The 13980-nt window shown below is 44.3% G+C and overlaps 1 protein-coding gene across 3 annotated transcripts in view; it reads left to right on the forward strand.

The window, feature by feature from the left end:
• Window positions 1–13980, forward strand: part of tubgcp4 (tubulin gamma complex component 4) — a 67780-nt gene that overhangs the window by 22077 nt on the left and 31723 nt on the right. For all 3 annotated transcript variants that reach the window (XM_068015547.1, XM_068015549.1, XM_068015548.1), the window contains exons 8-11: window positions 3089–3254; window positions 3840–3964; window positions 4590–4640; window positions 11634–11739. In XM_068015547.1, the coding sequence (XP_067871648.1) occupies window positions 3089–3254; window positions 3840–3964; window positions 4590–4640; window positions 11634–11739 (448 nt within the window). The remainder of the gene's footprint in view (window positions 1–3088; window positions 3255–3839; window positions 3965–4589; window positions 4641–11633; window positions 11740–13980) is intronic.

A 13980-nucleotide genomic window follows, 5' to 3' on the forward strand; every position in this document is an offset into this window, starting at 1 on the left:
TGAGTGCTGCCCAAGATTTATAATGGAGTTTTACTTTGTCTGTGGCCAAATTATACCTTAACTGGCAATACTTGAGACAAGGTGCCAAAGTGGAAAAGTGTTACATTCCCCCAGTGCTGACAGAAAAAAAGATTTATATTTATCACAGCTCTCAAATGCAAAATAGAGAAAAAAAGTAGACTTGCATTTATACGGCGCCTTTCATGACCTCAGGCCATCCTAAAGTGCTATACAGCTACTTACGTACTTTTGATTTGCAGCCACTGTTGTAACATGGGAAATGCGGCATCCAATTTATGCACAGCAAGATTCCACAAACGGCCATGTGATAACAGATAATCTGTTTTTCAATGATGTGGGTTCATTTCAATATGATAAAACAGGATCTGGCCAAAGTGGACTGGGAGCAGCTACTTGTAGGAAAGTCTACATCAGACCAGTGGGAGTCATTCAAAAAGGAGTTCAGCACCAACATGTTCTCGTAAAGGTGGAAGGGTAGGACCAACAAGTCCAGTGAACCCATAAGGAAAAAAAAGGAGGCTTATGGCAGATTCAGGGGGCTGAAAACAGCGGAGGCCCTGGAGGAGTATAGGAAGTGTAGGGGGATACTTTAAAAAAGTAATTAGGAGAGCGAAGAGGGCGCATGAAAAAACACTGGTGGGCAAGATAAAGGAAAATACAAGACGTTTTATCAGTATATTAAGGGCAAGAGGATAGCCAGGGAAAGAGTAGGGCCCGTTAGGGACCAAAATGGCAATCTGTGTGTGGAGCCGGAGGGTGTAGGTGAGGTTTTAATGATTACTTTTTATCTATGTTCACTTTGGAGAAGGACGATGTAGGTGTAGAGATCGGGGAGGGGGATTGTGATATACTCAAACAAATTAGCATTGAAAGGGAGGAGGTATTAGCGGTTTTAGCAGACTTAAAAGTGGATAAATCCCCAGGTCCAGATGAGATGTATCCTAGGCTGTTACGTGAGGCAAGGGAGGAGCTAGCAGGGGCTCTGACACAAATTTTCAAATCCTCTCTGGCCACAAGAGAGGTGCCAGAGGACTGGAGGACAGTGAATGTGGTACCATTATTCAAGAAGGGTGGCAGGGATAAACCAGGTAATTACAGACTGGTGAATCTAACATCAGTGGTAGGGAAACTATTGGAAAACATTCTGAAGGACAGGATTAATCTTCACTTGGAGAGGCAAGGATTAATCAAAGATAGTCAACATGGCTTTGTCAGGGGGAGATCATGTTTAACACACTTGATTGAATTTTTCGAGGAGGTGACTAGATGTGTAAATGAGGGTAAAGCAGTTGATGTAGTCTACATGGACGCCAGTAAGGCTTTTGATAAGGTCCCGCATGAGATATTGGTTAAGAAGGTAAGAGCCCATAGGATCCAGGGCAATTTGGCAAATTGGAACCAAAATTGGCTTAGTGGCAGGAGGCAGAGGGTGATGGTCGAGGGTTGTTTTTGCGATTGGAAGCCTGTGACCAGTGGTGTGCCGCAGGGATCGGTGCTGAGACCCTTGCTGTTTATAGTGTACATGAATGATTTAGACGTGAATATAGGAGGTATGATCAGTCAGTTCACAGATGACCCTATTTACGACACCACCAATTTTCGTGAGGATGAAAGCCTTAGATTACAGGACGATATAGATGGGCTGGTAAGATGGGCAGAGCAGTGGCAAATGGAAATTTAATCCTGAGATGTGTGAGGTGATGCATTTTGGGAGGACGAGCAAGGCAAGGGAATATACAATGGATGGTAGATCCCTAGGAAGTACGGAGGGTCAGAGGGACCTTGGTGTATTTGTCCATAGATCACTGAAGGCAGCAGCACCGGTAGATAAGGTGGTTAAGAATGCATATGGGATACTTGCCTTTATTAGCCGAGGCATAGAATATAAGAGCAGGGTGGTTATGATGGAGCCGTATAAAACGCTAGTTAGGCCACAGCTGGAGGATGGTGTACAGTTCTGGTCACCACACTGTAGGAAGGATGTGATTACACTGGAGAGGGAGCAGAGGAGATTCACCAGGATGTTGCCTGGGCTGGAGCATTTCAGCTATGAAGAGGTACTGGATAGGTTAGGGTTGTTTTCCTCAGAGCAGAGAAGGCTGAGGGGGGACCTGATTAAGGTAAACAAAACTATGAAGGGCATAGATGGGGCAGATTGAAAGAGACTTTTTCCCTTGGCAGAGGGGTCAATAACCGGGGGCATAGATTTAAGTAAAAGCAAAATACTGCTGATGCTGGAAATCTGAAATAAAAACAAGAAATGCTGGAAATACTCAGCAGGTCTGGCAGCATCTGTGCAGAGAGAAGCAGAGTTAACGTTTCAAGTCAGAGACCCTTCTTCAGAACTGACAAATATTAGAAATGTAAAAGGTTTTAAGCAAGTAAAGTGGGGTGGGGCAAGAGATAACAAAGGTGAAGGTGTTGATAGGACAGGGTCACAGAGAATAACTGACCAGAAGGTCATGGAACAAAGGCAAATGGTATGTTAATGGTATGCTGAAAGACAAAGCGTTAGTACAGAGAGGGTGTGAATGACTGTAAAGCACAGAGCACTCCAAGCACAAACAAAAAAAAACAAAACAGTGGGTAAACACAGTGGAAACAAACTAAACAAACTGAAAAACCTAAAATAAAATAACCAAATAAAAAAGGAAAAAAGAAAAAATAACTAAGCATAAAAAGGGGGACCCGTCATGCTCTGAAATTATTGAACTCAATGTTCAGTCCGGCAGGCTGTAGTGTGCCTAATTGGTAAATGAGGTGCTGTTCCTCGAGCTTGCGTTGATGTTCACTGGAACACTGCAGCAATCCCAGGACAGAACACTTCAGAATCTGTTCTGATGAAGGGTCACTGACCTGAAACATTAACTCTGCTTCTCTCTCCACAGATGCTGCCAGACCTGTTGAATATTTCCAGCAATTTCTGTTCTTATTTCAGATTTCCAGCATCTGCAGTATTTTGTCTTTATTTTGGGGTATCATGATTATTTGATTTGTATTTGGTGAAGGTATCAATCACTGCAGCTACGTTGTACCAAGTGCTGACTATTTTGTATATTTCCGACAGCGGTTAGTTGAAGAGGAGAGCATGTTGGCTACGTCTCTGAAGCAGTTTTCGCTGCGGGCTGAGATGCTGCCCTCGTACATCCCCGTGAGGGTGGCAGAGAAAATCCTGTTTGTGGGAGAGTCCGTGCAGATGTTTGAGAATCAGAACGTGAACCACACTCGTGCAGGTAGGGCTCAGTGTTTGGAATTTGCCTGATCCTCTCAGTGGGTCACTACAGTGCCCAGCGTGTGACCCTGCCATACCAGGCTGGGAAAGTCTCTGGTTCGATCCCTGTTTCTGTGCTGGGACAGCTGATCTCTAGCCAAGCGCACCACATGGCTCAGCAAGCCACTCGGTTGTAAAAGCAATTTCTACCACCATCCTCTCAGGGCACCTAGAGGTGGACAGTAAGTGTGGCCTCAACAGTGTCGCCCACATCACAAGGGCAGGTTTAAATAAATAATCGGTGATTTGGGGAGAACTCAGTGGGCAGGGGATTGGCAATAGATCCTTATTCATTTTAATAGAAAACTACTAACACTGGAGTGAAAACATTTCAGGAACATTGCTGGAAATGTGCAGTGATTTCAATAGCTAATACTTTGAATATGACACACCTTTGCGATGGTTAACCTGGCTTAGAGATATTTTCCTAAAACCTGCAGTACCAGATAAATTAAAGTAAAATTTTACATTTGCAGGTGGCGCTGTCAATCTTTTGTCCCTTGCACACCAAGCCTGGTAACACTGTACTTTCTGTGTGTGTTTGCAGGGTCCATTTTAAAGAACCAGGAGGATGCATTTGCAGCAGAGCTGCATACGCTCAAACAACAGCCTCTTTTCAATCTTGTGGACTTTGAAAATCTGATTGATAGGATCAGAAGTACAGTGGCTGAGGTAAGGAAGGGTGTAATCGTAAGTTAATTGGAGAGGTTTACATGGTGGTGCAGTTGTACCATGGCATTTGCCAGTGTGTACACCGATACATTGGCCTGTGCTCGTCCTGATGCCTTAATAAGAAAGTCCACTGCCTGGGTGTGGGGTTAAGTCATGCAGGCCAGGAACGCTTGCACCTGCTCCCTGGTCTGTGCTGCATTAGCTGCTCACAGCAGTTTGGCCACTGTTGACCTCCGTACCCCTGGGTCAAGGCAGGGTAAAATTAGCCAGGATTAACACTTCTCATTTCTATCTGTAGACCTCTGCAACAAAGAGTCTTTCCATGGATTTTGGATGGGGACGGAATTAGGCTTGGCTATGATGCCCCCGCAATCGCTATTTTACGGTTTTGAAGAATGGTTACTTGGTGCACTGGAGGGCTGCCTTGAGGAAAGTTGCGATGGGGTTGGGTGGGTTGGATTAGGCAATGGTTGGGCTGAGGTGACATTTTAGGGTAGCCATTGGGTTGTGTCCCTGTTCCTGTGACACCTACAGCAGGTCCTGATGTATTCCTATATTCCATCTCCGACCAGATGGTTACATCAGAGAAGTGAATAACCCTTTGTTTCTCTTTGCATTTAACCAGCACCTGTGGAAGTTGGTGGTGGAAGAGGCAGGACTCTTGGGACAACTTAAGGTGAGATTCACCAGCAGGCAACAATTTGAACATACGAATTAGGAGCAGGAATAGGCCACTCGGCCCCTCAAGCCTGCTCCAACATTCAACAAGATCATGGCTGATCTGATTGTAACCTCAACTCCACATTCCTGCCTTCCCCCAATAACCTTTCATCCCCTTGCTTATCAAGAATTTATATACCTCTGCCTTAAAAATATTCAAAGACTCTGCTTCCACCATAGTTTGAGGAAAGGAGTTCCAAAGACTCACGACCCTCTGAGAGAAAAAGTTTCTGCTCATCTCTGACTTAAATGGGCGACTGCTTATTTTTAAACAGTGACCCCGAGTCCTAGATTCTCCCACAAGGGGAAACATCCTTTCCACATCCACCCTATCAAGACCCCTCGGGATCTTATATGTTTCAATCAAGTCACCTCTTACTTTTCTAAACTCCAGCAGATACAAACCTAGCCTGTCCAACCTTTCCTCATAAGACAACCCGCCCACTTCAGGTTATTAGTCTAGAAAACCTTCTCTGAACTGCTTCCAATGCATTTACATCCTTAAATAAGGAGGCCGATACTGTACACAGTACTCCAGATGTGGTCTCACCAATGCCCTTTATAAATGAAGCATAACCTCCCTACTTTTGTATTCAATTCCCCTCGCAATAAATGATAACATTCTATTAGCTTTCCTAATTACTTGCTGTACCTGCATACAGGCCTTTTGCGATTCATGCACTAGGATACCCAGATCCTTCAGCATCTCAGAGCTCTGCAATCTCTCACCATTTAGATAATGTGCTTTTTTTTCCTATCAAAATGGACAATTTCACATTTTCCCACATTATACTCCATTTGCCAGGTCTTTGCCCACTTGCTTAACCTATCCATGTCCAATTGTAGCCTCCTTATGTCTATTTCACAACTTACTTTCCTACCTACCTTTGTGTCATCAGCAAATTAAGCAATCATACCTTTGGTCCCTTCATCCAAGTCATTTATATAAATTGTAAAAAGTTGAGGTCCGAGCACTGATCCCTGTGGCACACCACTCGTTACATCTTCCCAACCCGAAAATGACCCATTTATGCTTACTCTCTGTTTCCTTTAGCTAGCCAATCTACCACCCATGCTAATGTGTTACCCTTACACCATAAGCTTTTATTTTCCGCAATAACCTTTGATGTGGCACCTTATCAAATGCCTTCCGGAAATCCAAGTACAGTACATCCACCAGTTCCCCTTTATCCACAGCACATTTACTTCTTCAAAGAACTCCAATAAGTTTGTTAAATATGGTTTCCCTTTCACAAACAATGTTGACTCTGCATGATTACCTTGAATTTTTCTAAGTGCCCTGCTATAACATCTTCAGTAATAGCTTTTAACATTTTCTCTATGACAGATGTTAAGCTAACTGGTCTGTAGTTTCCTGCTTTCTGTCTCCCTCCCTTTTTGAATAAAGGAGTTACATTGGCTATTTTCCAATCTAATGGATCCTTCCCCGAATCTAGGAAATTTTGGAAAATTAAAATCAATGCATCAACTATCTCACTAGCCGCTTCTTTTAAGACCCTAGGATGAAGTCTGTCAGAACCTGGGAACTTGTCAGCCCAAAGCTCCAACAATTTGTTCAGTACCATTTCCCTGGTGATTGTAATTTTCTTGAGTTATTCCCTCCCTTCCATTTCCTGATTTACAGCTATTTCTAAGATGTTACTTGTATCCTCAATAGCGAAGACCAATGCAAAATATCTGTTCAATTCATCTGCCATGTCCTTATTTTCCATTATTAATTCCCCAGATTTTCTTTCTATAGGACCAACGCTCACTTTGTTAACTCTTTTCTTTTTTAAATATCTATAAAATCTCTTACTATCTGTCTTTGTATTTCTGGCTAGCTTTCTCTCTTACTCTAATTTTACCTTCCTTATTAATCTTTTAGTCATTCTTTGCTGTTTTTTATGTTCTGTCCAATCTTCTCACCTGCCTCCCATCTTTGTGCAATTATAGGCTTTGTCTTTAAGTTTATTATCTTCAACTTTTTAGTTAACCATGGATGGTGAGTCCTCCCCTTGGAATTTTTCTTTCTCGTTGGAATATATCTACTCTGTGTATTCTCAAATATCCCCTTAAATGTCTGCCACTGCATCTCTAATGACCTATCCCTTAACTTAATTTGCTTTCATGCCCTCATAATTGCCCTTATTTAAGTTTAAAATACTAATCTTAGACCCACTCTTAGCTCCCCCAAACTGAATGTAAAATTCAATCACATTATGATTGTTGCAGCCCAGGGGCGCCTTCAGCATGAGGTCATTAATTAATCCTATCTCTTTGCATAATACCAAGTCTAGTATAGCCTATTCGCTGGTTGGCTCCAGAGCGTGCTTTTCTAAGAACTATCCTGAAAACATTCTATGAACTCGTCATCTAGGCTACCTTTGCCCATCTGATTTTTTCAGTCTATATGTAGATTAAAATCCCCCATGATTATCACCGTACCTTTCTGACAAGCTCCCATTATTTCTTCCTTTATACCCCGTCCTACCATGTGGTTACTGTTAGGAGGCCTGTACACCACTCCTACAATTGACTTCTTGCCTTTATCATTTCTCATCTCTACCCAAACCATTTCTACATCCCGGTTTCCTGAACTTGGGTTATCTCTCTCTATTGTGCTAATACCATCATTAATTAACAGAGCCACCCCTCTTTTCCTAGCTTCCTGTCCTTCCTAAATGTCATGTACCCTTCAATATTCAGGTCCCAATCTATGTCCTCCTGCAGCCATGTCTCTGTGATGTCTATCAGATCGTACTTATTTATTTCTATATGCGCTATCAGTTCAGGGGGCAGGTTGTTCAACCTTGCCCGTCTAAGAGCGAAGTCCAAAGTACGGAAAGTCCTCATCAGGGAACTCCTCTTTGCTGACGATGCTGCTTTAACATCTCACACTGAAGAGTGCCTGCAGAGTCTCATCGACAGGTTTGCGGCTGCCTGCAATGAATTTGGCCTAACCATCAGCCTCAAGAAAACGAACATCATGGAGCAGGACGTCAGAAATGCTCCATCCATCAATATTGGCGGCCACGCTCTGGAAGTGGTTCAAGAGTTCACCTACCTAGGCTCAACTATCACCAGTAACCTGTCTCTCGATGCAGAAATCAACAAGCGCATGGGAAAGGCTTCCACTGCTGTGTCCAGACTGGCCAAGAGAGTGTGGGAAAATGGCGCACTGACACGGAACACAAAAGTCCGAGTGTATCAGGCCTGTGTCCTCAGTACCTTGCTCTATGGCAGCGAGGCCTGGACAACGTATGTCAGCCAAGAGCAACGTCTCAATTCATTCCATCTTCGCTGCCTCCGGAGAATACTTGGTATCAGGTGGCAGGACCGTATCTCCAACACAGAAGTCCTTGAGGCGGCCAACATCCCCAGCTTATACACACTACTGAGTCAGCGGCGCTTGAGATGGCTTGGCCATGTGAGCCGCATGGAAGATGGCAGGATCCCCAAAGACACATTGTACAGCGAGCTCGCCACTGGTATCAGACCCACCGGCCGTCCATGTCTCCGCTTTAAAGACGTCTGCAAACGTGACATGAAATCCTGTGACATTGATCACAAGTCGTGGGAGTCAGTTGCCAGCGTTCGCCAGAGCTGGTGGGCAGCCATAAAGACGGGGCTAAAGTGTGGCGAGTCGAAGAGACCTAGTAGTTGGCAGGAAAAAAGACAGAGGCGCAAGGGGAGAGCCAACTGTGTAACAGCCCCAACAAACAAATTTCTCTGCAGCACCTGTGGAAGAGCCTGTCACTCTAATATTGGCCTTTATAGCCACTCCAGGCGCTGCTTCACAAACAACTGACCACCTCCAGGCGCTTATCCATTGTGTCTCGAGATAAGGAGGCCAAAGAAAGAAGAGTTCATCTGTTTTGTTTCGAATGCTACGCGCATTCAGATACAGAGCCTTTAGTTTTGTCCTTTTATTATTTTTGTAACCTCTAGCCTTGTCTGCTGATTTACTCTTAGATTTGTACTCACTGCCCCTTCCTGTCATAGTCTGTTTATCTTTTCCCATATTAATACCTTCCTCTCTTGTCTCTACTCTTTGATTTACTACATCTTCCCAAATTTGATCCCTTGTCCCACTATTTAGTTTAAAACCCTCTCTACTTCCCTAGTTATGCGGCTCACTAGAACATTGGTCCCAGCACTGTTCAGGTGTAGACTGTCCCAACGGTACAGCCCCCACTTTCCCCAGTACTGGTGCCACTGCCCTACAAACCAGAACCCACTTCTACCACACCAGTCTTTGAGCCACGCATTGATTTCTATAATCTTATTTGCCCTATGCCAATTTGCACGTGGCTCAGGTAATAATCCAACGATTATTACCTTTGAGGTTCTGCTTCTTAATTTGGTGGCTAGCTCCTCGTACTGACTATGCAGAACCTCTTTCCTTGTCCTGCCTATGTTGTTGGTATCTACACGGACTACGATGACTGGATCCTCCCCCTCCTACTGTAAGTTCCTCTCCAGTCCTGAGCAAATGTCCCCAACCCTGGCACCGGGCAGGCAACAGAACCTTCTGGACTCTTGCTCTTTGCTGCAGGGAACATTCTCAATCCCCCTCACTATACTGTCCTCTACTGCCACTACATTCCTTTTTGCTCCCCACTCTTGAATGGTTTCCTGTACCATAGTGCCGTGGTCCGTCTGCTCGTCCACGCTACAGCCCTTGCTCTTGTCCGTGCAAGCTGCAAGAACCTCGAACTTGTTGCTCAATTGCAAGGTTTGAGGCTGCTCCATTCTCACCTTCTCGATTCCCCTTACCTGCCTGACTCACAGTCACACCCTCCTGTCCCTGACCACTGACTAAATCAGACGACCCCATGCTCAGGGGTGTGACTGCCTTCTGGAACAAAGTGTCCAGGTAATGTTCCCCCTCTCTAATGCATCGCAATGTCTGCAGCTCGGCCTCCAGCTCATATACTCTGAGCCGAAGCTCCTCAAGTCCACAGACACTTACTACAGACAGTTTGTCTGTTATTCGTAATTTAATACTTTTAAAAGATCCCAAAAGAGATCAGTTACTGGTCTTTCCATCGAAATGTGTTCAAATCTTGTCCTATGTCTCTGGCTGTAAGGGTCTTGCACAATAACAGTCAAAGTAATTAATTGTAAAAAGAAAGACTTAATTTATATAGAGCCTTTCACGACCTCAGACCTCCAACAATGCAGCACTCCCCCACTGAGGGTGCCATTTTATTCAAGGTACTTTGAGATCCTATGACATGATGTTTGTATATTAGGTGAAATGAGTTTGAGTGCTCTCAATCCATTTCTTAATAACAAAACTGCCCTAATTCAATTCAACGGTAATTATATTAATGTAAGTTCTTTCTTTAGTTAGGGCTGAATTGCCATTCCCACTGTAGGCTGTCAAAAACTGGCTCATGGAGGAAATGGAAAAATGTCACAATGTTGCAGTAAAGGGAACTGCCCTGAGGTTGGAGCTGAGGCACGTTGTTGGGGCAGTGTAGGGAGAGATTTACTCTGCATTTAATTCATGCTGTAACTCCTCTGGGAGTGCTTGATGCTAACACCTGATGACGGGAATGGGCATACTGTATTCAGTTCCCCAGTATTAAGGTCCTTCACCTTTCTACATAGCAAATTCACAGAAGCTTAAAAGATTTTTAGAAAGGGAGAATTAGCTGCTTCCGTTAGTGGAATTAGGATGCTGCAAATTGCATTTGAGATGCAAAGCCTGCAGTAATGCCCAGTCCTTATTAATGTTTGAAGTGGATGAAAAACTTCCATTATATTTACACTGAATGTGATGTTTATTTCAAGGCTACATTTGCAGCTCTCACAAACCTTTAGGGTTATATAAATGTGGCTAGTTTTTCTCCTGCGTATATGCAATTGTTTCCAAAAAGGCTTGGACTTTCAACGCCCGCAATGGAAACTTCTATTTCTCAATTAACAAGTATTCAAGTACTTAACAAGATGACGCATTGTCTTTCCTTCATCCCTACCTCAACCAACAGCTGCTGAAACCCACATCCATGTCATTATCATCTTCAGGCTTGACTTCTCCCACCCTTTCCTCACTGCTCTCCCAGATACACACTACACAACCTCATCCAGGGATCTGCTGCCCAAATCCCAGCCCCTAGTTAGTCCAGCTGACCTCTTACCCCACTCTTCCCTTCCAAGGAGGAAAGAACTCCAATTTATTTAGCTTCTTTCACAACCACAGGATGTGTTAAAGTGCTTCACAGCCAATGAAGTATAGTCATTGTTGTAGGAAAACGCAGTAACCAATTTGCGCACAGCAAGGTCCCATGAACAGCCATGAGATATATGTCCAGATAATGTTTCAATAATCTTGGTTGAAGGATAAATATTGGCCAGGACACCAGGGAGAACTCCCAAGATCTGTTTCACAATAGTGCCTTGCGATCTTTTACGTCCCCCTGAGAGGGCAGACGAGGCCTTGATTTATCATCTCATCTGAAAGGTGGCACCTCTGACGGTGCAGCACTCTTTCAGTACTGCACTGGATGTGTTGGCCTAGATATGTGCTCAAGTCTCTGGAATAGGACTTTAACCCAGATGTGAGAGTGCTACCGCTGAGCCAAGGCTAAGGTTTAACTGATTCTTTCCAATGACCTCAAAGCTATGGCACATCTCGTTGTCTTCCAGTTTTGCTGTAACCTACAGACTATTATTACTCTAGTTTGGTGTTAACTAACCATTCTGGCTTGATGTACCACAACGTTGTCCTGTACTATGGGCCTTGGGTGTTTCACTTTGGTTCACAAAAAAAAATTGTATGGCTTGTTATTATGGGGAGGACTAAAGATCAATACTGAACTGTTTGCTTTACTTTTCCTTGCATTTCTTCAATTGTATTGGTAAATCCAAGTTAAAAGCCATTGACTAACGGGTGTGTTTTCATTCAATACTGTTGGATCTGTCCTGGGCTGTTTTACAGATAATCAAAGATTTCTACCTACTTGGCCGAGGGGAACTCTTTCAGGCTTTCATCGACAGCGCACAGCATTTACTAAATACCCCACCGACTGCAGTCACCGAACATGGTACAGTAAGGTTACTAATGGGAGGGAGGGGATGCTGGTATTATCAGTTATGTTTCCTGAGTATTGGATGATTCCCTTGGCACTATGGGATCTCACAGTTCTTACACAATTTCACTAGAAATACTGAGCAGAGGAAATCCTCCTGCATTTGTTCACAATATCGTTGCACAGAGGATACAAATCCCTGCAGGTACTTTGTCAAAGGAATGTGATGGAGTTCACATGCTAGAGCTCCCAATATGTGACCCTGCAGGCTTCCTTCCTTCCCTTTCTCTATTAAATCTGAGATCAGTAGCTTTTTGCTAGTCAGGATATTAAAGGATGTGGAGGCAAGGCAGGTGGGTGGAGTTAGGATACAGATCAGCTATGAATGCAGGGACAGGTTCGAGGGCCTGAATGGCCTCCTCTTGTTCCTACTCGCTGCATGAATTTGAGGCCTTTTGGACTGTTTCCTTCTCAAAATTATTCTTCCCCAGGACCTCAAAACTGTGGAACCCGGGTTTGGCTTCACCCCATTACCCTGTTGGCATCCTTTCATCTACAAAAGATGATGGACTCACAGGAAACAATCCATTTAGGTGGACTGTCTTCTCTTGGTGAACCTTTGCTGATGGCTGTGAAGGCCAATCTTTGAGAGGCAGATTCTGCCACAGGTGCTGCACGTGGAGCTGCCAAGTGACGCAGTGAGTTGTTGCTTTTTGACGTTGGCACCTTTGGCAAGCTGCTGTAGCAACTGGTTGTCTTGGTCGTGCACACCAGTCTACAGGATGTGTCGCCATTTCCCTATTTCGCCAGCCAGTGACTTCCAGGTTGGATAGTTGATATTTAGGGCCTTCATGTCACGCTTGCAAGCATCCTTGAAGTGGAGCTTTCGGCACCCCACTGGTCATCTGGCTCCTGCTGCCTCACCATATAGCAGATCCTTGGGTGTGCAACCGTCTTTCATCCTGCAGACGTGTCCGCTGCAGTGAAGCCACCTCTGATTGGTGCGAACGCACTTAGGAACTCTGCCTTTGCGAGGACTGCTGCATTTGTGATTTTGTCCTCCGGCTATGTACCCATAATTCACCGCAGACAAGAAGATGGAAATTATTGAGCTTTTTTTTTCCTGTTAGCTGTAAGTCATAGAAACATAGAAAATAGGAGCAGGAGTAGGCCATTCGGCCCTTCGAGCCTGCTCCGACATTCATTATGATCATAGCTGATCATCCAACTCAGTAACCTGTTCTCACTTTCTCCCCATACCCTTTGATCCCTTTAGACCCAAGAGCTATATCTAACTCCTTCTTGAAAACATACAATGTTTTGGCCTCAACTACTTTCTGTGGTAGCGAATTCCACAGGCTCACCACTCTCTGGGTGAAGAAATTTCTCCTCATCTCAGTCCTGAAAGGTTTACCCTGTATCCTTAGACAATGACGCCTGGTTCTGGACTCTCCCACCATCGGGAACATCCTTCCTGCATCTACCCTGTCAAGTCCTGTTAGAATTTTATAGGTTTCTATGAGATTCCCCCCCTCACTCTTCTGAACTCCAGCGAATATAATCCTAACCGACTCAATCTCTCCTCATACGTCAGTCCCGCCATCCCAGGAATCAGTCTGGTAAACCTTCGCTGCACTCCCTCTCTATGCAAGAACATCCTTCCTCAGATAAGGAGACCAAAACTGCACACAATATTCCAGGTGTGGCCTCACCAAGGCCCTGTATAATTGCAGCAAGACATCCCTGCTCCTGTACTCCAATTCTCTCGCTATGAAGGCCAACATACCATTTGCCTTTTTTACCGCCTGTTGGACCTGCATGCTTACCTTCAGCGACTGGTGTACGAGAACACCCAGGTCTCGTTGCATATTCCCCTCTCTCAGTTTATAGCCGTTCAGATAATAATCTGCCTTCCTGTTTTTTCTACCAAAGTGTATAACCTCACATTTATCCACATTATACTGCATCTGTCATGCATTAGTCCACTCACTCTACTTGTCCAAATCATTCTGAAGCCTCTCTGCATCCTCCTCACAACTCACCCTCCCACCCAGTTTTGTGTCATCTGCAAATTTGGAGATATTACATTTAGTTCCCTCATCTAAATCATTAATATATATTGTGAATAGCTGGGGTCCTAGCACCAATCCCTGCGGTACCCCACTAGTCACTATCTGGCATTTGGAAAAAGACCCATTTATCCCTACTCTTTGCTTCCTGTCCGCCAATCAATTTTCTATCCGTCGCAATACACTA

The sequence above is a fragment of the Heterodontus francisci genome, chromosome 35 (genome assembly GCF_036365525.1).
Source record: "Heterodontus francisci isolate sHetFra1 chromosome 35, sHetFra1.hap1, whole genome shotgun sequence".
In the NCBI taxonomy this organism is placed as follows: domain Eukaryota; kingdom Metazoa; phylum Chordata; class Chondrichthyes; order Heterodontiformes; family Heterodontidae; genus Heterodontus; species Heterodontus francisci.